Genomic DNA, 26,226 nt, shown 5'->3' with positions numbered 1-26,226 from the left:
TTAAAATGTTAACATCTTGCTTTTGAATAACTCACACGTGCACAAGGTTCAAATTTCAAAAGGGTGTATGGTGAAAACTCTTCCTGCCGCCTCTGACCCAGACACTCAGGCTCTTTTTTTTTTTGCGGTACGCGGGCCTCTCACCGTTGTGGCCTCTCCTGTTGCGGAGTGCAGGCTCCAGACGCGCAGGCTCAGTGGCCATGGCTTACGGGCCCAGCCGTTCCGCGGCATGTGGGATCTTCCCGGACTGGTGCACGAACCCGTGTCCCCTGCATCGGCAGGACTCTCAACCACTGTGCCACCAGGGAAGCCCTCAGGCTCATTTGATACAAGCAAATACAGCAGATTGTACATTTCCCCCCCAGCCTCCACTTTTCTTTTATACACTCTTGGGAGAATTTCATCTTTGCAGTTCTTTTTTTTTTTTCGGGCACACCGCGCAGCTTGTGGGAGTTCCCCAACCAGGGACTGAACCCATGCTCCCTGCATTGGAAGCGCAGAGTCCTAACCACTGAACCACCAGGGAGTTCCCTTTTTGCAGTTCTTGAAGATGCTTTATCCACCCAGTAGTTATAGCTGGGAATTGGTTCCACATCAGGCTCTAAAGAGCTTCCCCATTCGTTTTTCTTGGCTCCAGAGTATTCCATTGAAGGGATGTATCGTGATTTTTTTAATAGCAGCTCCCTGCCGAGTTACCTGGTGGCTTAGTGGTTAGGATTCCAGGCTTTCACTGCCGAGGCCCACATTCAATTCCTGGTCTGGGAACTGAGATCCTGCAAGCCACGCGGTGGCCAAAAGAAAAAAGAAAAGGCGATAGCAGCTCCCTTTCGATAGATATTTAGGTTGCCACCAGTATTTCTTACATGAGCAAGGCTGCAGTGGATCCCCTTATACACAGGTCATTTTCCTTGCGCTGGGGCATATCTGTAGGATAAATTCTGAGCGATGGAGTCAGTGGGTCCTAGAACCTATCCATTTATAATTTTCAGAGTTCTTCTAATTGCCCTCTGTGTGGTTACACTCACCCTCCCACCAGGAGTGTAGGGAGAGCCTGTTTCCCCGCAGCCTCACCTACACTGCATTATGTGACTTTTTGTCCCCAGTCTGATAGCGACAAATGGCATCCCACTGTAGTTTTAATTTACACTTGGGAGCCCTCCCCAGCATCCCATCCCCATCCTGTGTTCTCTACACCAGGGACCTGCTGCAGCTGGGAGGGGAGCTGGCCCGGACCTCACGAGCCATCCAGGAGGCGAGCCTGGGGCTGAGCGCAGGCCTGCGGCTGGCCGAGAGCCGGGCCGAGGCGTCCCTGGAGAAGCAGGCCCTGCTGCAGGCCCAGCTGGAGGAGCAGCTGCGGGACAAGGTGCTCCAGGAGAAGGACCTGGCCCAGCTGCAGGTGCAGAGCAACCTGGACAAAGCCGACCTCAGTGCCAGGTGGGCGCCCAGAGGCACCACGTGAGGCAGACCTCCCCACAGAGTGTACGCCCGGAGATTCAGGGAGGAGGGGGCGTCTGTTCAACAGGGATGGGCCCTTCCCCTGTGTGAGTTCAGCCAGTCTCCCCAGGCACCGCGTTTGGCAGAGGGGGAGATGGAGGTTCATGGGGCTCTTGCCCAGGGCACATCACAAACAGTTCAGCCTCTGCTCCTGAGACCTAGACTAGTCCCAAGGTGTCTTCCCGTGAGATGAAGTGGGTGGCCACCTCATTCTCATTTAGAGATGAGAAAGGAGAGTGACTTCAGGTCACACGGCAAGGGAGGTGAATCCTAGGGTCCCTGCCTCAGGTTTGGGGAAGCATGAAGGACACAGAGCTGGTGGGTTTGAGGAGAAGCTGGGTGGGTCTCCCATTCACCTGTGTTGCTCCCCTACCTCCAGAGTGACTGAGCTGGCCCTGACAGTCGAGCGCCTTCAGAACCAGAATCTGGAAAAGGATCGGCTCAACAAGGCCCTCACTGAGAAGCTTGAGGCCCTGGTGAGATGCAGGGCAGGGCGGGGGGACTGACCAGATCCATGGACACAGGCTGAGGGCTGGGTAGCTTGGGCCAACCCCAAGCATCCCACTCAGACTCAGTTTCACCCCTCATTAATTGAGCACCTAGTATGTGCCAGCTTTAGTGTGAGCGCCTAGTGGGTGCCAGCTTTAGTGGTAAGCACATTCACCTCCTTTATCCCATTTCATCCTCTCAGCAGTTCTGTAGCATGATCCCCATTATACAGATGAGGAACCTGAGGCCCAAGGGGAAATACTTGTCCAGAGTCTCAGAGCCATTAAGCTGGGGAATCAGGACTTGGACTCATGCCTGTGCCCTGCTAGCCCAGGGCTCTTTCTTTTGGAACTCAGCTGCTGTCCCACCAGAGGGACCCCTCTCAAGGGTACTGCCTGGGTTGGTCATCCTTCTGTGTGGGGTCTGGCCTGGGTTCTACGTCCAGCTCTCCTCCAATAGGCTGTGTGACTTGGGGCAGGACACCACACCTCTCTGGGCCTGGTCTGTTCAGTGAGGAAACTGGGGCCGCTGTGGGGTCTACCGAGCTGCTGGCCCCTGGGCATGGCCTTCGAGGCCAACTGATTGGTGGTAGTCCCGTGAGGGAGACGAAGGTGGGGTTTCTGACTAGGGCAGAGACCCTGACCCCTCTTTGCCTGTCTCCCCAACACCACTCTAGGAATCCCTGCGGCTCCAGGAGCAGACGGCCCTGGAGACGGAGGATGGAGAGGGGCTGCAGCAGACCCTGAGGGACCTGGCACAGGTTCGGAGCCGGGAGAAGCCAGAAGGGGTGGGAACCCTGAGCAGGGCAAGGCCAGGTAGTCCTGGGCCACCACGACCCCTGGTGGCCTCCAGCTGAACTGCAAGTGGTTGGGGGCCCTGGAAACCTAGGCTGCTGTTTAACACCCCTGCTAGCTCCGCCCAAAATCTGCCACCCCCTGCCCCCCACCCCGGGGGAGTTCCCCGTTGGAGAGGAGGCACTGCATGTTCCCTGCCCATCTGTGAGAAACGCTGAATCATGTCTTCCCAGTAAATGGGAGGCCTTACCTGGTGGGCTGAGGGCTGTGAGCTAGCAGAGGTGAGAAAGTGCTGCAGGGTTAGGGATGAAGCTAGACATGAGGACCCTGGTGGCCCCACTGCCTCCTGAGGCTTCTTTGCCCAACTAACCCCGCAGCTCCCCTTCTCCTTCTGCCTCCCTAACCCACCCTCAGGCCGTCCTGTCAGACATGGAGAGCGGCGTCCAGTTAAGTGGCTCTGAGCGTACAGCGGCCGCATCGGACGGCAGCCTGCGGGGGCTCTCGGGGGCCCGGACCCCGTCCCCACCGAGGCGCTCCTCGCCCGGCCGTGGCCGTTCCCCCCGCCGAGGCCCATCCCCTGCCTGCTCGGACTCGTCCACACTAGCCCTGGTTCACTCTGCTCTGCACAAGCGTCAGCTGCAGGTCCGGGTAAGAAGGGGCCTGAGTGTCCTGGGGCGGAGCTCGAGTCCAGCGGGGAGGGGCTTGGGCAACCTTGATCTGAGCCGGGGTCTTAGGGGAGGAGCCTGAGCATTCAGGCTAGAGTCAGAGCCTTGAGAAACGGCAACTGAGTCAGGACCCATGGAGGTGGCTGAGAGCACTTGAGGAATCTGAGTCTAGAGTGGGAGGGGCTTGAGAAGCTGGGGGTGGAGCCCGGGGTGGAGTAAGAGGCCTGGTATAGGAAGGGAGATGGGGTTCCCACACAGAGCCAGAGAGCCTTGGTGTGTGTTTGGAGGGGGGCGGCGTCAGAAGTGGGGGAGGGGAAGGAGTGTGCTTGGCGGTTTGTCTGGTGTCCTGGGGACTTAGGTTGCCTGGGACCCCAGGGAGATGGAGGCTCAGAGGCCTTGCAGAGGTCTCAGAAGGCTGGTGAGGGCACGACGCAGGGGAGTGGAAACTGAGTCTGGGGGCGTAGCTCCACTCTCCTGCCCCAGGCCTGGACCCAGGCCTAGGCCGCAGCATAGGCTGGTGTGCATTGTGCGGAGAGCGGGGAGGGTGCTTCACAGGGCTCCCCTACACTCAGTGATTCCCATATGCCACAGGACATGCGGGGGCGCTATGAGGCCAGCCAGGACCTCTTGGGCACCCTGCGGAAGCAGCTTAGTGACAGCGAGGGGGAGCGCCGTGCCCTTGAGGAACAGCTGCAGCGTCTTCGGGATAAGACCGACGGGGCCACCCAGGCCCAGGAGGATGCGCAGCGTGAGGCCCAGCGCCTGCGCAGTGCCGTCGACCTCCTGAACAGGTGCGGGGAGGTCAGAGGCGGGGAGCCCAGAGAATAAGTCAGCGTCTGGGCCTAACACGAGCCAGAGCCTGTGAACATGCAGATTTGCACTAATATGGTCATAACTAGCCGCATGTGTCTGTTCAAATGTAAATTAAGTAAACATTTACAAATGTAAATGTTTGCATTAGCCACATTTCAAGTGCTAACAAGTAGGACATATGACTATAAAACATTTCCATCATCTCCAAGAGCCATATTGACACCGTTATTCTTGACTCTGTCTCTCGGAGATTTTGGAGACAAGAAATTATCCACTCTTAGCTGCCTGGTTGTTTTGATTATTTGGGTGCTTGTTTTTTGGTTTTTCTCTTTGTAAATGTAACCACGTAATAAAAAGTTTGAAAAATTGAGGGGAAATAAAAAGATGGGACCTCCTCACAGCTTCTCCTGCTCATCCTAACCCCTGTTAATGCACTGGCTTTGCTTCCGGTTGTGTTTCCTGGCAGTCAGTTTGCAAACCTTTCCAGTATACCTACTATGTGCTAGGCTTATTGCCAAGTGCTTCCTGTGTATTATCTCAGTTAGTCTTCCCATCAAACTCATGCAGTTCACAACTGTTACTGTCCTGAGGTTGAGAGACTTGTCCAAGGTCACACAGCGACGTGGCTGGGGTAGGAATTAGGATTCAGGTCTATCTGACAGCAAAACCAGTGCTTCCCATGCCTTGGAAGGAAAGGGGCTTTTTATATAGTTGGATTCCCAGCGAACACCTCATTTTTTTTTTTTTTTTTTTGCGGTATGTGGGCCTCTCACTGTTGTGGCCTCTCCCGTTGCGGAGCACAGGCTCTGGACGCGCAGGCTCAGTGGCCATGGCTCACGGGCCCAGCCGCTCCGCGGCACGTGGGATCTTCCAGGACCGGGGCACGAACCCGTGTCCCCTGCATCAGCAGGTGGACTCTCAACCACTGTGCCACCAGGGAAGCCCGAACACCTCATTTTGCCTTCTACTATTTTTCTTAATTTCATGTCAAATGTTTTTTATTTTTTAAACTTGGACAGAGTTTGACCCCCACCCTTTTTTTTTGATAATTTTATTTACTCATTTATTTATTTTTGGCTGCATTGGGTCTTCGTTGCGGTACGTGGGCTTCTCATTGCGGTAGCTTGTTGCGGAGCATGGGCTCTAGGTGCACAGGCTTCAGTAGTTGTGGCACACGGGCTTAGTTGCTCCGAGGCACGTGGGATCTTCCTGGACCAGGGCTCGAACCCGTGTTCCCTGCATTGGCAGGTGGAGTCTTAACCACTGCACCACCAGGGAAGCCCATGTCGAATTTTTTTTCCCACCTACTGCCAGCCTTCGTATCTAATATATCAATATTTACAGGTTGCCACTTTGAGCGCAGGGGGGCGGCAGAGGAGGATATGATAGCGATCAGCCCTAAGCCTGAGCTAGAAACCCCTGCCTTGGAAGGAGCCTCCTCCCTCCCCTGCCCTGGCTACCATGTGCTGCTGGCCTGGGCAGCAGGCAGTTGTGGGATCTGGACAGACCCAGCTCTATTGAGCCTCCCAGAATTGAGGGGCATAGGGTGCTCTAGGGGGCATTTCCTGGCCACGTGGACTAGCAGAGCTGGCAGCAAAATTGCCCACGTGTCTCAGGAACCTAGCCTGGCATCTTCACCTGGCGGGGTGGTTGGAGATAAAGCCAGTGCCTCCATCCATTCCACTGGGCCTCCAAGTGGGCTGGTTGGGGTAGAAGGAAAGCTGAGTGCCCTATGCCGGGAAGAGTCAGCTCCAGGGAGACGTGGATGAAATGAGTGGGCCATGCTTAGGGGCAGGAAGGCTTTCTAGAGGCCGGGGCCTCGGAGGATGGGAGGATGTGGCTCCTGGCTAGGGCAGCAGCACGGTCGTCTTCCCCGGTGGGAGTGGCCTCTGCATCCCCTTCAGCTCCCCCTCCCCCTGTCCTGCAGGGAGAAGGACAGCCTAGCCCACAGCCTGCAGGTGGCCCAGCAGCAGGCTGAGGAGCTACCGCAGGAGCGGGAGAAGCTGCATGCAGCCCAGGAGGAGCTGCGGCGCCAGCGGGAGCAGCTGGAGGAAGAGCGGGAGGACGCAGCACAGGACAACGCACGGACACGCAGGGAGCTCGAGCGCAGGTGAGTAGCTTCTGGCTCCCTGCCAGGGCCGCTTGGATGGGCCATGGGGCTCCCGACTGTCCCTGGGGGCTAGGGAGTACTGACTGTGTCTTGGGCCTTCTACCGTCTCGAGGATCCTCATGGCACCCCTCTGCTATAGGGTCTTCTCACCAGACCCATTTCAGGAAACTGAGATTCAGGGAGGTTTAGTCATTTACCTGAGATCAGAGAACTGGTAGGAGGTAGAGTGTGGATGATGATAACAACTGGACTTCCCTGGCGGTCCAGTGGTTAAGGCTCCGCGCTTCTACTGCAGGCGGCGTGGGTTCAATCCCCGGTTGGGGAGCTAAGATCCCACATGCCTTGCAGCACAGCCAAAAAACAAAAAAACCGAATATAACAGTAGTTATATTAACTATATAACATTAGTATTATTGTTAATTAAGCTAACTAACAATAACATTAATATAACATTAATAATTTTTAAATTTAAAGTTATAATAATAACATCAGTACTTATATTACTAAGTACCAGGCACCTTTTTTTTTTTTTTTTTTTTTGCGGTACGCGAGCCTCTCACTGTTGTGGCCTCTCCCGTTGCGGAGCACAGGCTCCAGACGCGCAGGCTCAGCGGCCATGGCTCACGGGCCCAGCCGCCCCGCGGCATGTGGGATCCTCCTGGACTGGGGCATGAACCTGTGTCCCCTGCATCGGCAGGCGGACTCTCAACCACTGCGCCACCAGGGAAGCCCCAGGCACCATTTTAAGCACTTAGATTCTCTTATTTAACCTTCATGATAACTCTGTGATGTAGGAACTATTATTATCTCCATTTGGATGAGATGGATGGCGAAACTGAGGCACAGAGAGGTTATGTAACTTGCCCAAGGTCACACAGCTAGTTAGTGGAAGAGCCAGGATTTGAACTCAGTCATTGGGGCTTCAGAGTTAATCTCTTAACCACTTCACTATTTACTCCTGTGAGGCATTAGTAACAGTGATGTTTAGTACATTGTGGCAGTGGATATTATCCTTGTTTCCGAAGGCCCTTGGAGAGATATGTCAGGTACAATAAGGACATATATCCTTTTTTTTTTTTTTTTAATTTTATTTCTTTTTGGCTGCGTTGGGTCTTCGTTGCTGTGGGCGGGCTTTCTCTAGTTGCGGCGAGCGGGGGCTGCTCTTCATTGCGGTGCGCGGGCTTCTCATTGTGGTGGCTTCTCTTGTTACGGAGCATGGGCTCTAGGTGCGTGGGCTTCAGTAGTTGCAGCACACGGGCTCAGTAGTTGCGGCACGCGGGCCCTAGAGCACGCGGGCTTCAGTAGTTGCGATGCATGGGCTCAGTAGTTGTGGCTCGCGGGCTTAGTTGCTCTGTGACATGAGGGATCTTCCTGGACCAGGGGTCGAACTCGTGTCCCCTGCATTGGCAGGCAGATTCTTAACCACTGTGCCACCAGGGAAGTCCCAGGACACATATCCTTTTCACAACGTTATGAGGCGAGCGTTACCCCATTTTGCAGATGTGAAAACTGAGGCCCAACAGTGGGCTTGGCTGTCCTTGTGGATGAGGCTCCTGCCTTGGGCCTGGCCCCTGGCTGCTCCAGCATGTCTGGCCATGGGAGACTCAGGGTAGGGGAGTGACATGGGGCACCCCCCCACCCTCTGTCCCACAGCCATAGACAACTAGAGCAGCTGGAAGTGAAGCGCTCAGGGCTGGCGAAGGAGCTGGTGGAGGTGAGGGAGGCGCTGAGCTGTACCACGCTTCAGCGGGACATGCTGCAGGCTGAGAAGGCCGAGGTGGCCGAGGCACTGACCAAGGTGGGTCCCCGTTTGCCACACCGCCACAAACCCACCTCTACCCTAGGCCCCAGGCCTTCTCACTCTGGGTGCAGACTGACCCCTATTTCAGGCTCACCTCTGACCCTGGCCACACACTGATCTCTGATCCCAGCCATAAGTGAACTGACCTTTAGGACTGGTCATATCCCTGCTTTTCCAGATGCTTCTGGGGCAGGGCCTGCAGCTCAGGTCATCCAGTCCCATCTCTGGACACAGGTCCTGGGGTCTGTGAGGGTTGGGGGCACAGATCTTGGTCGGTGCCTGCCCTGCTGTCTGTGGTCTGGGCCCTGAGCAAGGCCACCCTAGACCCCACTCTGGGGTACCCTCTGACCTCTGGCCGCGCCCCACAGTGGGAGCCAGCTTCATTGGCCCTTGCACGGCTCTGGGTGCGCAGCAGCGTGGGCAGCAGGGCGTCTGCAGGGATTTTGTTTCTGCCTCGTGTCCTCATGTTCTGTCTCCCTCCTCGTGCCCCCTGCCCTGTCTCTGGGGGCCCTGTCTCTCCGTGCCTCTTCTCGTCACCTCCCTACCTCCTGCCTCTCCCATCTCTCTGCCTTTCTCCCCATCTCTCCTTACCTTTCCATGTCTCTGCACGCCTTTTCCCATCTCTCTCCATCTCTCCCCGCCTGACCGTCTCTGGCCGCCCTGGTCCCGACCCTGCAGGCTGAGGCTGGCCGCGTGGAGCTTGAGCTCTCCGTGACCAAGCTGAGGGCCGAGGAGGCCTCTCTGCGGGACTCCTTATCCAAGCTGAGCGCCCTGAACGAGAGTCTTGCCCAGGACAAGCTGGGTCTGAACCGCCTTGTCGCCCAGGTATGTTGTGTGCCAGCAGGCCCTCCTGCCTCGCCCACCTGTCCTCCCCGCTCAGAGACCCCGCTGAGGCATCCCCAGGCCCAGCCTAGGCCCACACCCCGACATCTCCCTGTACACCTCTGTCCCTCTGTCTTGTTGTTCTGTCTCTGACTCCTTCTGTCTGTCTGTCTTCTCTCTCATGGTCTGAGAGGAAAGAAGCTCCATGGGCCCTTCCTTCTGCTCCTCCCCAGTGTCCACACACCCTAGGGCACCGCCCCTTACCCCCGGGAGCCTCCCACGTGCTGGCTGTGATAGGTGGGTGGAGAAGGCATCCTTGGTCCCGGGTGGGACCTCTTCGGACCATGAGGGCCTGGGCTGATCTGGTCACCCGCCTCCGCCTGGCCCCCACAGCTGGAAGAGGAAAAGGCAGCCCTGCTGGGCCGGCAGCGGCAGGCGGAGCGCGAGGCCGCCTCCGCGCAGGAGGGGCAGGTGCTGCTGGAGCAGCTGCGGCTGGAGCACGAGGTGGAGCGGCAGGGCCTGCAGGGCTCCCTGCGGGCGGCAGAGCAGGCCCGGGGGGCCCTGGAGCGCCAGCTCCCGGAGTTGCACCAGGAGCGCTGCCGGCTGCAGGAGCAGCTGGCCCAGGTGGGTGTACGTGGGGTCTGGGGAGCAGGTGGGGAAGGGGTTCTAGGCTCCCGGCCTTTTGCATTCTGTCCTGGGGGACGTCACGGGCTCAGGAGCCTGCTTCCCGGCTGAAATCCAGCCCCACCTCTGCCAGCTGGGGGCCTTGAGCAAGTTACCCGACCTCCCCATGCCTCAGTGGCCCCACCTGTAACATGGCGCTAATAGTTCTTACCACAAAGCATTGTTCTGAAGAGTGTACGGTGTAAGCACTTACAGAAATGAATCACCACTCAGTAAAGATTAATGATATGATAATTGGTAGAGAATTTTAGAATTGGAATCTTAGACTTGTTGGGAAATCATAGCTGGAAGGGACCTTAGGGTGTCTGTCCTGGAGGGCCTGGCTTCCTGGGAGGGGCCTCTAGGGAACAGATGACGTGGTGCAGGGAGCCAGGCTCTAGGTTCCCTTTCTGAGGCCTGCAGCGCAGCTCTCCTTTGCTTTCTCTTATACGTTCAGCTTCTCTGGACATTTTGGGGCGCAGGAAGTGTTTGGTTGCCACCCAAACTAAGTGACGGCCCTTATGTTTGCATGTGCGTGCACTGCAGGTCCAGAGAAGGCTGTGATTTGTCCAGGTTCACACAGCACATCAGGGTACAACCGGGGCTTGAACCTGGTCTCCTGCCTGCCAGGGCCGGGTCGGGCCCAGGGCCGGGGTGATGCCCGATAAGCAGGCTGGGGGATTCCAGGGCTGGTGCTCACAGCGCCGGGGTGGGGCCAGCTCTCCCGGCAGCTGAGCGGGCGGGAGCATGAGCTGGAGCAGGCTCGGCGGGAGACGCAGCGGCAGACGGAGGCGTCGGAGCGGGCGGCCCGGGAGAAGGAGGCGCTGGCCAAGGAGCGGGCCGGCCTGGCGGTGCAGCTGGCAGCAGCCGAGCGTGAGGGCCGGACCCTGTCGGAGGAGGCCACACGCCTGCGGTGAGGCCTTGAGCTCTGCCCAGCCCACCCTGGGGGGTCTGACGGAGCCACCCCGTGGCCAGCCACGTCCAACACGGGCCCTCAGGGGCCAGGTCACCAGCTCATCTCAGCCTGGGCTCAGGCTTCCCCGGGGAGCGTGGGCACGGCTGGGCAGGTGGGCTGGCACCTGGCCCATGGCTGGCCACGCCCTGGGATTCACAGTGTCCTGGGGCCCGGGAGGCTGGGTCCCGGGGCCTCAGGGATCGTGCGTGCTGCAGCTTGGAGAAGGAAGCCCTGGAGAGCAGCCTGTTTGAGGTGCAGCGGCAGCTGGCGCAGCTCGAGGCCCGGCGGGAGCAGCTGGAAGCAGATGGGCAGGCCCTACTGCTGGCCAAGGAGACCCTGACCGGTAGGGAGGCCAGGGGTGAGGGGTGGGGAACCCCGGGCTCCAGCCCGGAGCTGGAGCTGTAACCTGTCGAGTTCTGGGGTCTCACCGAAACTGGGATCACTGGCTTTGGGTTGTGGCTGACCTGGCTTCCAATCCAGCCACTGTCCCAGGCCAGCCGCTTCCCTCTCTGGGCCACGGGTTCCTCATCTGACAGTTAGAGGTGATGAGGCTTTGCCAGGATGAAGTGAGAAAAGCATGGCCTTGGCACAGTGCCTGGCTCTGCAGCCAGCGGTGGCTGCTGTCTGTCATCATCAGGGCGCTTAGAGAGTTCTGCGTCTCCGCGGAGCCATCATCAATGCTTTTCTGACGACCCTCATTCCCGCCCAGTCTCTGAACTCACAGGTTTTTCTTGCTCAACAAACATTTACTAAGCACCTGCTTGGGCCGCGAAAATTAAGTTTTTCGTCCACGTGAGCCAGACAGAACCGGGAAGGGAAATGCTGACAGTCTCTGGTGGACTTCCCACCCCGAGGATAGTTTTTAGATTGTCCCCTGTGGGGTGCACCCTCCCCTGGTCACTTTCATTAGTGCTGAGAGTCCAGCAAGTATGCTTATGGCAGTCAGTCATTAAAGGTAATGCCTCATGGAAAGCTGTGCAGCCTTGGGAGGTTACCTGTCTCCTCTGAGCCTCTGTTTCCTCATCTGTAAATTGGGGATAAGCCACATGGGTGTGATGTGAAGCTGTGTTGTGCTCAGCCAGGTGCCTGCCCGTGATAAGCACTCAGTCAGTGATGGGGGTTCTCATGTTTTTGCTGTCCTCTCCATTTGGGGGGCCCTCTCATCAGTCACCTCATCCTTTAGATGCCGCTCCAGGTGGGTAGGGAGGGGGACAGGGCTACTGGGCCCATGCAGTTGATGGGGAAACAGAGGCCCAGAGAGGGCAAGAATGTTCTCCAAGGGAACTCAGCTAGATACCGGTGGGCCCTCTCCCCTCTGGGATTTTGCCCACATAGCTCACCTGGCCTGAGTCTGTTGGCCCCCTGGGAGGGGAGCTTGTTTCTCCTTTCCATCCCTTCTGCGCAGGGGAGTTGGCGGGCTTGCGGCAGCAGATAACAACTACAGAGGAGAAGGTCGCTCTGGACAAGGAACTGATGGCCCAGAAGTTGGTGCAGGCCGAGCGGGAGGCCCAGGCCTCTCTGCGGGAGCAGCGGGCAGTCCACAAGGAGGACTTACAGCGACTCCAGCGAGAGAAGGTTCAGGCAGCTGGGTTGGGGCAGGTGGTGGGGTGGGGGAGGGCTCTGAACCACTGTCTCTGTCTCCTCTGTGACCTCAGGCGAGTACCTTCTCACTCTGCATCGGTGACATGGAACTTCATCTCTGTTTCAGGGGCTCTGGGGGCAGCTGGGAGGATCCATCGGGGACCACTCCTTATCAAACATGCAGATTCCCAGGCCCCAATCTGGTCCAGCCCTGGTGATCCTGATGCAGGGGGTCCACGACCATATTTGGAAAATGCTGATCTAATGTAGAGTCAGAAAGCACTTTAATTTGCTAAGAAGTGCAGTTTGCATATGAAAGATCACTCGGGGGACCAGAGCACATAGAAAGGCGAGGGGCCAGGTCACCAAAAGACAGAAGTACCTAAGAACACTGGCTCTGGAGTTACATTGCCTGGGTTTCAACCTGATCTTGGCCAAATGCTGGTTATGTTACCTAAGGTCTCTGTGCCTTCATTTCCCCATTTAAAAAAATATATATATATATTTATTTGGCTGCACCAGGTTTTAGCTGCGGCATGTGGGATCTTCGTTGCCGCATGCGGGATCTTTTTTTTTTTTTTTAGTTGCAGCATGTGGAATCTTTAGTTGCGGCATGTGGGATCTAGTTCCCTGACCAGGGATCGAACCTGGGCCCCCTGTATTGGGAGCGCGGAGTCTTAGCCACTGGACCACCAGGGAAGTCCCCCATTTCCCCATCTTAACAATGGGGATAATGATAGTATAATTTATGAGGATGAGGTGAGATGATCCTTACAAAGAGCTTAACATAGAGACTGGCACTTTGTAAATGCTCCGTAATTGCTGGTTGTCATTATTACTATTGTACTGAGATACTCTCCAGAGTGGGCCTCTGGACAGGGGACCTGAGTCACTCATCTTGGACTGGGCTGCTGCTGACAGAGGTTCAGGCTGTGGCTCCCGACACCAGGGGGCGCCATTCACCTTGTACGTAATCTTTTTGGATTTGTGGATAGAATCACTTCTCCAGCAGGTGGCGACAGAGCATTTGAAGCAGAGACTATTTTCACACAGCTGTTAGGGACTAGTGCTGGGGCCAGGCACCTCCCTCAGACCCCAAGTGGGCTCTGCCTGTGGGTTGTACCCACCCAGTCCCCAGGGAGCCAAACTCTCCTGTACCTTCCCTCATTCTCCCGGCACCAGCAGACTCAGCCTCTTAATGTCACCATACCCGTACTCGTCTCTGCAGCTATTCCGCCACCCCCAGACCCATGCCCTCTTATTGCTCACAGCTGACCCAGCTCCCCTCTACCCCAACCCCCAATCCTGGTCCCTCTTTCACAAGCTCTCAACAACCCGCTATTCTAAAATTCAGATTGCTCCTTGTCACTCTGTCTTGAGGCTCTGCCATCCCAACTGTCCTGAAAATCAGGTCACCCCTCCCTAAAGCCCACTGGTCTGGTCTGGCCTGGCTGCTGCCTGTGGCTCTGGCCTCGTCCTTCACCATGTCCTCCTCGTAGTCCAAGCTCCAGTGACCTTAAATATCACAGTTTCCCTGTTCGTCATGTTTCCTCTTTCCTCCGAGTCATCTCCGGGGCTGTACTCTGGCCTGGGGTTCTTTTCCTTTTCTCTCTGCCTGACTGACGGCTGCTTGTTTCCTCCAGGAAACATTCTCTGACCCCTCACCCTCCTCCCCCCGCCCACCCAAAGGCCAGGCCGTTGCTGCTCCTGGCGTGTCCCCATCACGGCCCTCATTATCACCCACCCACCTTGTAGTTCCCTGATCACTTGCCCCACGGCCCTTGCTGCCCCGAGGTTGGCGAGGGGCTGTCTGGGCCCAGCCTCGTGGGTCACACACACGTGGGCCTGGCCCCCAGGAGGCGGCATGGCAGGAGCTGGAGGCAGAGCGGGCCCAGCTGCAGAGTCAGCTACAGCGGGAACGGGAGGAACTGCTGGCCCGGCTGGAGGCCGAGAAGGAAGAGCTGAGTGAGGAGATTGCCGCCCTGCAGCAGGAGCGCGACGAGGGCCTCCTCCTGGCCGAGAGCGAGAAGCAGCAGGTTCGTGAGCCCTGCTGTGGCCTCCACTGCTGCCTGAGGGGCCCCTGTTCTGGGGCTGGTCCCCGCTCAGCCGCCCAGCAGCTAGGAGCTAGGAGTCCTTTTCTGGGCCTCGGTTTCCTCACCTTCAGGATGGGGGAGTTCAAGGGGTGTTTGTGAAGCGTCGCTGAGACCCCTGTCCAGCGAGCGGGCCCGGCACGTGGTGGGGGCTTACTGAGTGGCAGCCACAGTCATGACACCGTGAGCATTGTTCCAGAAAAGCTGACCCACGTTCTCCCATCCCTCCTCCCACCCCAGGCTGGGCATGGCGTCCCCATGACCGCCTCTGAGCAGTCCCCGCGAAGCCCACATGCAGCAGCTGACCCTCCTCAGAAAGAACTAACTCCTGACTTTCCCATAATGTAATGGAGACAGGGCAGACTGCGTCCATCTCCTCTCCTCACCTGCTGCGTCACCCTGGGCAAGTCACTTTACCTCTTTGAGCCTCAGTAGCCTCATCTGTAAAATGGGAATAATGAAAGGCCCTGCTTCAGGATGTGAGATGTCCGAGTTGTATCTGTGTCCAGGTTATTGTTACTGCTGTTGTACCCTTTCCTGGGGCTGCCGAGGGGGTGAGACTGCACCTCTGCCCTGGCTCCACCTGTGGTGGCCCAGTCAGGTCCCTGAGCCCCCAGTGGGCACATTTCCAAGGCCAACGTGGGGGAAAGGCCCAAGCATGCCCCCCAAGACCACCCAACACCCCGAGCCCTTTGCTCCCTGCCTCTGCCCAGGCCCTGTCTCTGAAGGAGTCCGAGAAGACGGCGCTGTCAGAGAAGTTGATGGGGACGCAGCACAGCCTGGCCGCCATCTCCCTGGAGATGGAGCGACAGAAGCGCGATGCTCAGAGCCGGCAGGAGCAGGACCGGGTAGGCCAGGAGGGGGCGGGCGGGCCTCCATCAGAGCCGGGGTTGGGGATGGGGGGAACACAGCCCTGCCCGAGGGGGACACGTGGCTCTGCCCTGGGGGCAGCATCCAGGATGTTGGCGGAGCTTCACCCTTCCTTGGGAGTCCCCATTGGAGGGAGGTGGCACGGCTCTGCCCTGTGAATCCCCTAGTCTGAGGGAGAGACCGGCTACGTGCATAGCACTTGCCAGGCGTCAAGGGATCAGTAGAGGGCCCGGCAGGCCAGCGTGAGGGGCCGTGTCTAGAGCCTCAAATGGACAGTTCAGTTGGCGCAGCTGGGCTCAGTGGCGGTGGGGTTTGGGAGTGTGGGGGAGGAGGACACGGCAGTGCCAAGTCTCAGGAGCCCGTGTGTCCTAGAGCACCGTGAATGCCCTGACGTCCGAGCTGCGGGACCTGCGGGCCCAGCTTGAGGAGGCTGCCGCGGCCCATGCGCAGGAGGTGAAGAGGCTGCAGGAACAGGCCCGAGACCTGGGCCGGCAGCGGGAGTCCTGCCTGCATGAGGTGAGCTTTCTGCCCGTCCACCCACCCGCTTCCTCCTAGGCAGTGCAGCCTAGACGCCGCTGGGAACCCAGAAGCGTGTGTTCGAGGACAAAGGAATGCATGAAAGGAAGCAGGCGACAGGCGTTAGGCGTTTATTAAGTACCTGCTGGGTACGTGTGGGACTTGGGCTCTCACAGAGAGGCTGGGCTGGGCGTCCCTGCCCTCTTGAGGTTGATCCACAGGATGATCTTTTTATTTATTTTATTTTATTTATTTCTTTTTTGGCTGTATTGGGTCTTCGTCGCTGTGCGCGGGCTTTCTCTAGTTGCGGCAAGCGGGGGCTGCTCTTTGTTGCGGTGCGCGGGCTTCTCATTGCAGTGGCTTCTCCTGTTGCGGAGCACGGGCTCTAGGTGCGCGGGCTTCAGTAGTTGCAGCATGCAGGCTCAGTAGTTGTGGCTTGTGGGCTCTAAGAGCGCAGGCTCAGTAGTTGTGGCGCACCGGCTCAGTTGCTCCGCGGCGTGCGGGATCTTCCCGGCCCAGGGCTCGAGCCCGTGTCCCCTGAATTGGCAGGCGGATTCTTAACCACTGCGCCACCAGGGAAGTCCCACAGGATGATCTTGATTGATGTTTATTTCAGGCCAGAGCACCGCTGACTCCAACATGCTTTGCCCCAAATCATAAGTCACACCTGCAGTCCGAGCCGCTGCAGAGGGATGGGGCAGGTGCCCCGTGGCCAGGGAGACGGGGATGGGCTCCTTCCCACCCAGCTTGAGTGGGCCCCGGCCCCCGTATGTGGACCCCCGCTGTCCTCACAGGCAGAAGAGCTTCGGACCCAGCTGCGCCTGCTGGAGGATGCCCGCGACGGGCTGCGGCGGGAGCTGCTGGAGGCCCAGCGCAAGGTGCGTGAGAGCCAGGATGGCCGTGAGGCCCAGCGCCAGGAGGCGGGTGAGCTGCGGCGCAGCCTGAGCGAGGGGGCCAAGGAGCTCGAGGCCCTGCGGCGGTCCAACGAGGAGCTGCGGGTGGCCGTGAAGAAGGCGGAGAGCGAGCGGATCAGGTGGGGTGACACGGGGGCTCAGCCCCCAGCCCTTCACCGAGCCTCGTCCTTCATTCGCACTGAATGTCATCCCAGGAACTAACTTCACCCCCCAAGGTTCTGGGGAAATCGCGCAGATGGGGAGTCTCTGCCCTCGAACCAAGCCTGGACTTGGTTTGTTTTAGGTGACTGTCCTACCTGAAGGAAGGGGAATGGTGGTCGCAGGCAGGGTTGGGTCCAGACTCTGACCTTACCCACTGGCATCACCCTGGAGACTAGCGTGTGTCGCTGGTCCACCTCTCTCGGCCAAGGGCCTGATCCACAGCCCTGGAGGGCTCAGCTCAGGAGAGGGCCACTTTGCAGGCAGCACTGGGGGAACCTCTAGGCCAAGAGCTTGCCAGACCCACTCCGGGAATCAGGGGAAGGGACCTTTGTGTAGGGCCACTCACCTACTCTTCCAGGACCTGGGGCTACCTCTGCCCTCTGCCCTCTGCCCCCTCCAGCCTGAAGCTTGCCAATGAGGACAAGGAACAGAAGCTCGTGCTCCTGGAGGAGGCTCGGGCGGCTGTGGGCAAGGAGGCTGGCGAGCTGCGGGCTGGGCTGCAGGAGGTGGAGCGCTCGCGGCTGGAGGCTCGGAGGGAGCTGCAGGAGCTCCGGCGGCAGGTAACACCCCTGGGCAGTCGCTGTGTGCGCTGGGCCACAGCACCCCCTTTTGGGAGCCGAGGTCCCTCATAGGTAAAACCAGGGCCTTGAACTATAACAAGGCTTGTTACCTAACCTTGGTATTAATGGATGGGCTTTGAGGAATCCTCAGACCCTGAAACCGTGTGTTTGTGTGTGCGTGTGTGGATACATTTGTGTTCCCACTCGCTCACATTTCTCCAAAGACTGGGTCTGGGGCTCTTGTCCAATTCTCAAAGGAATCTGTGAACAGCAAGAGGTGCAGATCCCGTGAACTAGGTCAGGAGCTGGCAACCTTTTTCTGTAAAGCGCCCAGTAGTAAATATTTCCAGCTTTATGGGCCGTACGGTCTCTGTTGCAGCCACTCAACTCTGCCATCGTAGGGAGGAAGCAGGTCTGGACGGTACCTACATGAGTGGAGTGTGTTCCATTAAAACTTTGCTTATGGACATTGAAATTTGAATTTTATATACTTTTTTTTATGATTTAAAAAATTTATTTAGGCTGCATTGGGTCTTCTTTGCTGCGTGCGGGCTTTCTCTAGTCGCGGCGAGCGGGGGGCTACTCTTCGTTGCGGTGCGCGGGCTTCTCTTGTTGCGGAGCACGGGCTCTAGGCGCGCGGGCTTCAGTAGTTGTGGCACGTGGGCTCAGTAGTTGTGGCTCGCGGGCTCTAGAGGGCAGGCTCAGTAGTTGTGGCGCACGGGCCTAGTTGCTCCGTGGCATATGGGATCTTCCTGGACCACGGCTTGAACCTGCGTCCCCTGCGTTGGCAGGCGGATTCTTAACCACTGTGCCACCAGGGAAGTCCCCTGAATTTTGTATACTTTTCACGTGTCGGAAATATTGTTCTTCTTTTGCTTTTCTTTCAACCATGTAAAAATGAGCCATTTTTAACTACTTAAAAATGTACAAACCATCCTTAGCTCAAGCCCTTACAGAAGCAGATGACCGGTGGAATTTGGCCTGCAGAATTTTGGCCTGCAGTTTGCAGAGCCCTGAACTAGATGATTTCCAAGCCCATCAGTAACAGCAAGCATTTAACAAGTGCCTGCTGTATACTGGGCACTGCCCTGGACACTAAGGGCTCAGGCTTTCCCGCCCTAGAAGACCCGGCAGAACAGGAAACAGCCCCCTTTGGCACCCAGGCCCTGCCTCCCCAGAGATATTGCAGTCTGCATAACAAATCCCCTCCACCTCCCACCAATGTACCCCTCTACCCGGGCCCCCTCCCAATGGGCTGAAGTCCCAGGAAACATTAGGAATCCCTGAAAGGAACTGTGTGCCAGGCTCTTGCTGGGTGTTTTGTGTGCTATAGCACGTTTTCATATTCCCTTTGCTGTAGCACTGTGGGGTAAGTAGGCCTCATCCCCCTACCTGCTCCTCTGGGGAAATAGGGGCCTAGAAACATACCTTTGATTCTGCTTGTCTGAGATCAAATCCCAGTCTGCTGCTTATGAGCTGTGTGACTTTGGGCAAGTCTCTTCACCTCTCTAAGCTTTCGTCTTCATGTCTGTTAAAGAGGGAGAATGTTAGTACTTACCCCGTATTGAGTTAATATGAGCAAAGTGCTTAGAACAGAGCTGGACACATGGTAAACACTCCATAAAAGTTAGGCATCATCGTAGAGGTGAAAAGTGACCCAGAGTTCCTGCCCTGCAGAACTCCTAGGGGTTCAGCACTCCCTACCTCTACTCTCCACGATAGGTAGTTATGATTAGGTGGTACATTGAGGTCATTGGTGCCCAGGTGCCTGGTGTGGCTCAACCAGGGTGGAGTTATCAGGGGCAGGCTCCCAGTGGATTGGGGTGGTGTTCAATGTATGTGTCCCTAGAGCAGTGGGTCCCAAATACCCTCTGTGCCCGGTTTGGACTAGGCAGGGTATAGGGGCAGAGCTGAAAAGGCTGCCATTGGAGCCTGCGGGCACTCTCCAGTACCCTGGGCTAGAAGGGGCTGTGGGTGCTGAGAATGGGTCCTAGGTCCTGCCTGTGTCCACTCTTTCTCACAGATGAAGATGCTGGACAGTGAGAACGCCAGGCTGGGCCGGGAGCTGGTGGAGCTGCAGGGCCGCGTGGCACTGGGCGAGAGGGCGGAAAAGGAGGGCAGACGGGAGGCCCTGGGCCTCCGACAGAAGCTGCTGAAGGGCGAAGCCAACCTGGAGGCTGTGCGGCAGGAGGTAACTAGATGGTGGGCAGACTGCCTGGAGGAGGAGGATCCTCGGAGGCAGCCAGGCTGCCCTGGGCCTTCTCCAGTGAGAAGCAGTGGGGACTCCAATGCTGGAGTCATTCTGAGAGATCACTGCCTAGGACTGGTCCCTCTTCCCCACTCCTTGAGATTCTTCCCCAGGTATAATAATAACAATAATAACAACTGCAAGAACTGTGTAGTGGGGGTGGGGGAAGTTTTGTAGACAGAATCTTGTTTGATTCTCCCAGCAGCCTCATGATGTAGGTATAATTAGGCCCGGTTTACAGAGAGAACCAGACACTGGGGCTCAGAGAGGTCAAGGGATCTACTCAAGGTCACACAGCCACCCAGGTCTGTCAGACTCCAAAGCCTACACTCTTTTCGCTCTGTGTTTTCTGGCAGTGAATCTACTGTGCGACCTTGACTAAATCACTCAACCTCTCTGTGCTTTAGAGCACTCATGGGATAGAGGCTAGCACAGCAGGGGATGTATACCAGGTCCTTGTGTAGGTCTTGTCATCCAGGAGGTGTTCGTAGATGGTTTCCAGTGAAACTGATGACCGTGAGAGGTTGACTCATTCTCTGAACCAGAGGGGTAATGTGTGAGTGTGTGTGACCATGCACTTCACTAGTAAATAATTTTTCAGTACCTCCCCTCATTGTGTGATTTATTGATAAATTATGTGTACCGAGAGGCAGTGTGGCCTAGTGGTTAAGAGAAAAGGCTCTGGAGCCAGGGTGCCTGGCTTTGAATCCTAGCTCTCAGTTTACTAGCTGTGTGGCCTCCGGCAAGTTACATAACTGCCCTGTGCTCAGTTTCCTCATCTGTAAAATGGAGATGATTTATAGTGGTAATTAGAGTTGATTTTTTTGAGGGGAAAGTACTTAGTGCTTGGCACTAATAATTCCTATCTATGTAAACATTAGCTGTTAGCTTATTACTAATAAACTGTGTACACTGCAAGGCGTATACACAGAAGGAAGAGGTAAACGAATTCTAACAGTTTCCTTCCATACTCCCATGATGTTCCTGCATCTCCTGCCTGGGTGGAGACCATTAACGAAACAGGAGTTCTGCAAGCCACTTCTGGGCCCGTGGGCTCCAGGCTGAGCCTGGGAGGATGGGTGTCGGGTTGAGGGGCGGCCTTGCTGACCCCCACCTCCCGGCCTTGCCCCCTCACCCCAGCTCCAGGGAGCCCAGCGGAAGCTGCAGGAGCAAGAGGTTGAGTTCCGGACCCGCGAGCGAGGCCTGCTGGGCTCCCTGGAGGAGGCGCACAGCGCCCAGAAACAGCAGTTGGACCATGCCCGCAGCCTGGAACTGAAGCTGGAGGCCGCCCGGGCCGAGGCTGCAGAGCTGGGGCTGCGACTGAGCGCGGCCGAGGGCCGGGCTCAAGGCCTGGAGGCCGAGCTGGCCCGCGTGGAGACACAACGGCGCGCAGCGGAGGCCCAGCTGGGGGGCCTGCGCTCAGCCCTGCGCCGGGGCCTGGGCCTCGGTGGTGTGTCCAGCCCTCCCCCGCGGCCTGCGCCCGTCTCTCCTAACCGGAGCGCGCCTGTTGGAGGTGAGAGAGCTCGGTGGAGAAGGGGAGGGTCAGTAGGCGGGCCTCGAAGAACCTCCGCCCCTTCTCTCCGCCCCCATGTCCAGTTCTGTCCCGCCTACGAGGCCGCCCTTGGCCTGGCCCGCCCCGCCCCTCTTTTGATGACCAGTCTCAAACCCCGCCCCTTCAGCTAGTTCCTTGCTGAGACCCGCCTACCTGCGCCCCCCACCCCCCTTACATCACTTTCTGGCCCTTCGCTGGGCCACGCCCCTCTTGAGCCCAGTCTCAGTCCTGCCACTCACCCAGGCTGATCTGCGCACAACGTAGCTTGTTTCTTTTTAAAGGGAGTAGAGAGGGTGCCGCTTTTTTTTTTTCCATTGAAATATAGTTGATTTACAATGTGGTAATTTCTGCTGTATTGCAAAGTGATTCAGTTATACATGTATATACATTTTTAAAATATCCTGTTCCATTATGGTTTATCACAGAATATTGAATATAGTTCCCTGTGCTATACAGTAGGACCTTGTTGTTTATCCGTTCTATACATAATAGTTTGCATCTGCTAATCCCAAACTCCCACTCAATTCCTCTCCCACCCCCCTTTCCCTTTGTCAGCCACAAGTCGGTTCTCTGTGTCTGTGAGTCTGTTTCTGTTTCATAAAAGTTCATTTGTGTCATATTTTAGATTCCACATTTAAGTGATTATCGTATGGTATTTGTCTTTCTCTTTCTGACTTACTTCACTTAGTATGATAATCTCTAGGTCCATCCATGTTGCTGCAAATGGCATTATTTTATTCTTTTTTATGACTGAGTAGTATTCCATTGTATGTGTATACCATATCATCTTTTAAAAAAAAAAAACAAAATATAGGGCTTCCCTGGTGGCGCAGTGGTTGAGAGTCCGCCTGCCGATGCAGGGGACACGGGTTCGTGCCCTGGTCTGGGAAGATCCCACATGCCGTGGAGCGGCTGGACCCGTGAGCCATGGCCGCTGAGCCTGCGTGTCCGGAGCCTGTGCTCCGCAACGGGAGGGGCCACAACAGTGAGAGGCCCACATACCGCAAAAAAAACCAAACAAACAAACAAAAAATATTTATTTATTTGGTTGCACCGGGTCTTAGTTGTGGCAGGTGGGCTCCTTAGTTGTGGCTTGCCAGCTCCTTAGTTGTGGCAGGTGGAGTCCTTAGTTGTGGCTCCAGGGCTCCTTAGTTGCGGCTCGCTGGCTCCTTAGTTGTGGCACACGAACTCTTAGTTGTGGGATGCATGTGGGATCTAGTTCCCTGACAAGGGATCAAACCCGGGCCCCCTGCATTGGTAGCGTGGAGTCTCATCCACTGCGCCACCAGGGAAGTCCCTGTACCACATCTTCTTTATCCATTCATCTGTTGATGGACATTTAGGTTGTTTCCATGTCTTGGCTATTGTGAATATGTGCTGCTATGAACATAGGGGTGCATGTATCTTTTTGAATTATATTTTTGTCTGGATATATGCCCAGGAGTGGGATTGCTAGATCATATGGCAACTCTATTTTTAGTTTTTTGAGGACCCTCCATACTGTTTTCCATAGTGGCTGAGGGTGCTGCTTCTTAATGCCCTTAACTCCTCTGAGTCTTTGAGTCTCCACCCTTGCTAATTGACCCCTGCCCTCTCTCCATCAGCACCTCATCCTCTTCATGCTCCTGTCGCTGGCTCCACACCCCTCCGTACCAGACCTATGACCCCCATATCTACCCCAGAAAGATACACACTCAGCCCAACCCTTTCCAGGAACTTCTTCAGAAGAGATCCTCCCACCCGCACCTGCTCCCAAGGCCCAGGGGATGACTCTGGGAAAATCAGCACTGTGTTTCAGTGGGTGCAAGCAGCCTTTTAGGGAGCATTCATCTTGTCTTGGCCTGACCCCAATCTCACCTTGATTCCTAGGGCCTAGAATAGAACCTGTGGAATCTTAGAACGGTGGGAAATTTCACTATGAGATATTGAGTTGTTGCCTCTTCAAATCCACGGATTTAGCCCCAGGATTGCATTCTTTCATTCAGTTCCGCTATTTATTAAGCACATACTATGTGCCAAATACAGTTGAAGCACTGGGGATGGAGTGGTAAACAAAACTGACAAGCATTTCTGCTTTTATGGAGCTTATGGTCTAGGTATGGGAGTAGCGGACAATAAAAGTGCTATATAAATTAAATATAGAATGTATTGGGTGGTGGTATGAGCTGGAAAATAGGTAAGGAAAAATAAGTCAAGGGATATTGCTGGTGAGAATGTAAAACGGTGCAGCCACTTTGGAAAATAGTTTGGCAGTTCCTCAAAAAACTAAAACTTAGAATTACCGTCTGACCTAACAACTCCACACCTAGGTATATACCCAAAAGAATAGGCACTTGAATAGATATTGTCCACCAGTGTTGGTTGTAGCATTATTCACAGTAGCCAAAATGTGGAAGCAACCAAAGTGTGAGTCGGCAGGTGAATTGATCATGTGATACCATTATTATTCACCCTTGAAAAGGAGTGACATTTTGATGCGTGTTACAACATGGGTGAACTTTGACAACGTTATGCTAAGCGAAATAAGCTACTCACAAAAGGACAAATATAGTATGATTTTACTTATATGAAATATTTAGAATAGACATTCGTGGAGACAGGAAGAGTTTAGAGGTTACCGGGGGTGTGAGGAGGGGAGAATTAAGAGTTATTGCTTACTGGTTACAGAGTTTGGGGTTGTATTAGTCTGCCAAGGCTGCTGTAACAAAGTACCACAAACCACTTAAACAACAGAAATTTATGTCTCAGGGTTCTGGAGCCAGAAGCCCAAGGTCAGGGTGTGACAGGGCCATGCTTCCCCTAAAGGCATTAGGGAAGAATTTGTTCCAGGTTTCCTAGCTTCTGGTAGTTCCTTGACTTATGGCAGCATAACCCCAGTCTTCACACGGAGTTCTCCTTGAGTGTGTGTCTCAATTCCCCCTTTTTGTAAGGACACCGATCATACTGGATTAGGGTCCACGCTACTCCAATATGACCTCGTCTTAACTCATGACATCCATAACAACCCTATCTCCAAATAAGGTCACATTCTGGGTATGGCAGTTAGGACTTGCAACATACGAATTTTGAGGAAATGCGATTCAACCCATAATAGGGGTGATGGAAAGGATTTAGAAACAGTGGTGATGTTCACACAACAGCGTGAGTATAATTAATGCCACTTAAAGGTGGTGAGAAAGGCATATTTTGTTATATATATCTTATCACAGTAAAATTGCTTTTTTTTAATGAATTTATTTATTTTTGGCTGCGTTGGGTCTTCGTTGCAGCGTGTGGGCTTTCTCTAGTTGTGGCGAACGGGGGCTATTCTTTGTTGCAGTGCGCCGGCTTCTCATTGCGGTGGCTTCTTTTGCTGCGGAGCACAGCCTCCAGTTGTTGTGGCGCGCGGGCTCAGTAGTTGTGGCGTGCGGGCTCTAGAGTGCAGGCTCAGTAGTTGTGGTGCACGGGCTTCGTTGCTCCGCCGGTTGTGGGATCTTCCCAGACCAGGGCTCGAACCGGTGTCCCCTGCATTGACAGGCAGATTCTCAACCACTGCGCCACCAGGGAAGCCCCAGTAAAATTGCTTTTGAAGCTAAGGCCAGGACGGGGGCTAAGGTGTCCCTGCGGGAGGCAGGAAGAGCCTCGCTGAGGAGGAGGTGGGGAAGGGAAGGGTGGAGAAGAGACTGAGGGCAAGTGGAGAAGTCCTGAGTGGCGGCACCCCTGTCCTGTGCACAGCAAGGGCCGCAGTGCTGCCGGAGTGTAGAGAGCAAGGTGGAGAGGTGTGGGACGTGAGGCCGTGGGACACCAGACCTGCTTAAGCGGTCCTTGCAGGCCGCCACGAGGGTACCGGCTTCACTCTGAGGGGAGGGAGGCAGTGGGTAGACGTCCCGCTCTGGGTCCTCTGGGTGCTGATGGAGCCGTGGGGCTGGTTGGGTGTCACTGCTAAGGCCGACCCCCGTCCTGCTGTTCTCATTATTGACTTCCAGGTGCTGTCCCATCTCTGTCCGCCCTGTCCCCTCCCACCTCGTCATTGCCCGTCATCTCCCAAGCACAGTTCAAGTTTTTCTGCTGGGAAATAGGGGCACCTGGGTTCAAATCCCAGCTCTGGATCTTCCAAGCTTTGAGACCAAGCAAATCACTTAACTGCTCTGAGCCTGCCCAGCCTGTGAAGGGGGGAAGTTGGTCCTTACCTCTCAGGGAATTACTGTGAGGATTAAATGAGATGATGTAGGGAAAGCATTGGCCCAGTGCCTGGCACATAGTAAGTGCTCGTTACAGGGAGGTGTCGAGGGGATGGAGTGTCCATCCTTGGACTGGGCCCAGGGGATGCAGCCCTCATGCGCTTGTGGTCTGGATGGGAGAGGCAGACATCGGACCCCCATGAGGGTGGGATGAGCTCACCCTAACCCAGCCTGGGGTCAGGGAGGCCTCTGAGGAGTGTTCTTTTTTTTTTTAAATAAATTTATTTATTTATTCATTTATTTAATTTTTGGCTGCATTGGGTCTTTGCTGCTGCACGTGGGTTTTCTCTAGTTGCGGCGAGCGGGGGCTACTCTTCCTTGTGGTGCGTGGGCTTCTCATTGGGGTGGCTTCTCGTTGCAGAGCATGGGCTCTAGGCGCTCGGGCTTCAGTAGTTGCGGCACTCAGGCTCAATAGTTGTGGCTTGCAGTCTCTAGAGCACAGGGTCAATAGTTGTGGCGCACGGGCTTAGTTGCTCCGTGGCATGTGGGATCTTCCCGGCTCAGGACTCGAACCCGTGTCCCCTGCATTGGCAGGTGGGTTATCAACCACTGCGCCACCAGGAAAGCCCCTGAGGAGTGTTCTTTACACGTAGGGATGGGCCAGGCAAAGAGAAGCCATTGAGAGAGAAGGCAACAGAAGGTACAAAGGTCCTGGTGCCTTTGTAAGAGGGAATGTTCTAGAACGTGGGAGCTGTGGGTGATGTGAAGTGGCCAGCTTGTCAAGGGAGAGGGTGATGCTGGTGGGGGTGAGCGACAGGTGATGGCAAGGAAGCTGGGCTTGGTTCTGAGGGTTGGAAGGGCTGGTCAAGGGTTAAGCAAGAGGCTGAGGGGACCCAGTTTGTGCTGTGGGGAGCTCACTGGGCTGCCG

At 55.9% G+C, this 26,226-nt stretch overlaps 1 protein-coding gene across 1 annotated transcript in view; it reads left to right on the top strand.

Annotated features, from left to right (window-relative positions):
- Nucleotides 1–26,226, top strand: part of CROCC (ciliary rootlet coiled-coil, rootletin) — a 43,505-nt gene that overhangs the window by 10,110 nt on the left and 7,169 nt on the right. The window contains exons 9-27 of the mRNA XM_022598512.2: nucleotides 1,198–1,434; nucleotides 1,874–1,970; nucleotides 2,660–2,743; nucleotides 3,192–3,425; nucleotides 4,034–4,233; nucleotides 6,183–6,365; nucleotides 8,019–8,163; nucleotides 8,845–8,991; nucleotides 9,382–9,612; nucleotides 10,371–10,564; nucleotides 10,822–10,949; nucleotides 12,012–12,181; nucleotides 14,044–14,223; nucleotides 14,991–15,125; nucleotides 15,520–15,663; nucleotides 16,458–16,696; nucleotides 17,179–17,338; nucleotides 19,362–19,529; nucleotides 20,727–21,099. Of these exons, the coding sequence (XP_022454220.1) occupies nucleotides 1,198–1,434; nucleotides 1,874–1,970; nucleotides 2,660–2,743; nucleotides 3,192–3,425; nucleotides 4,034–4,233; nucleotides 6,183–6,365; nucleotides 8,019–8,163; nucleotides 8,845–8,991; nucleotides 9,382–9,612; nucleotides 10,371–10,564; nucleotides 10,822–10,949; nucleotides 12,012–12,181; nucleotides 14,044–14,223; nucleotides 14,991–15,125; nucleotides 15,520–15,663; nucleotides 16,458–16,696; nucleotides 17,179–17,338; nucleotides 19,362–19,529; nucleotides 20,727–21,099 (3,449 nt within the window). The remainder of the gene's footprint in view (nucleotides 1–1,197; nucleotides 1,435–1,873; nucleotides 1,971–2,659; nucleotides 2,744–3,191; nucleotides 3,426–4,033; nucleotides 4,234–6,182; nucleotides 6,366–8,018; nucleotides 8,164–8,844; nucleotides 8,992–9,381; nucleotides 9,613–10,370; nucleotides 10,565–10,821; nucleotides 10,950–12,011; nucleotides 12,182–14,043; nucleotides 14,224–14,990; nucleotides 15,126–15,519; nucleotides 15,664–16,457; nucleotides 16,697–17,178; nucleotides 17,339–19,361; nucleotides 19,530–20,726; nucleotides 21,100–26,226) is intronic.

This window comes from Delphinapterus leucas, chromosome 1 (genome assembly GCF_059928025.1).
Source record: "Delphinapterus leucas isolate spDelLeu-1000000601 "Yukka" chromosome 1, BTC_Dleu_Yukka2, whole genome shotgun sequence".
Lineage (NCBI taxonomy): Eukaryota > Metazoa > Chordata > Mammalia > Artiodactyla > Monodontidae > Delphinapterus > Delphinapterus leucas.
The sequence above is the reverse complement of the archived record's forward strand: the minus strand, read 5'-3'. Positions and strand labels throughout refer to the sequence as shown.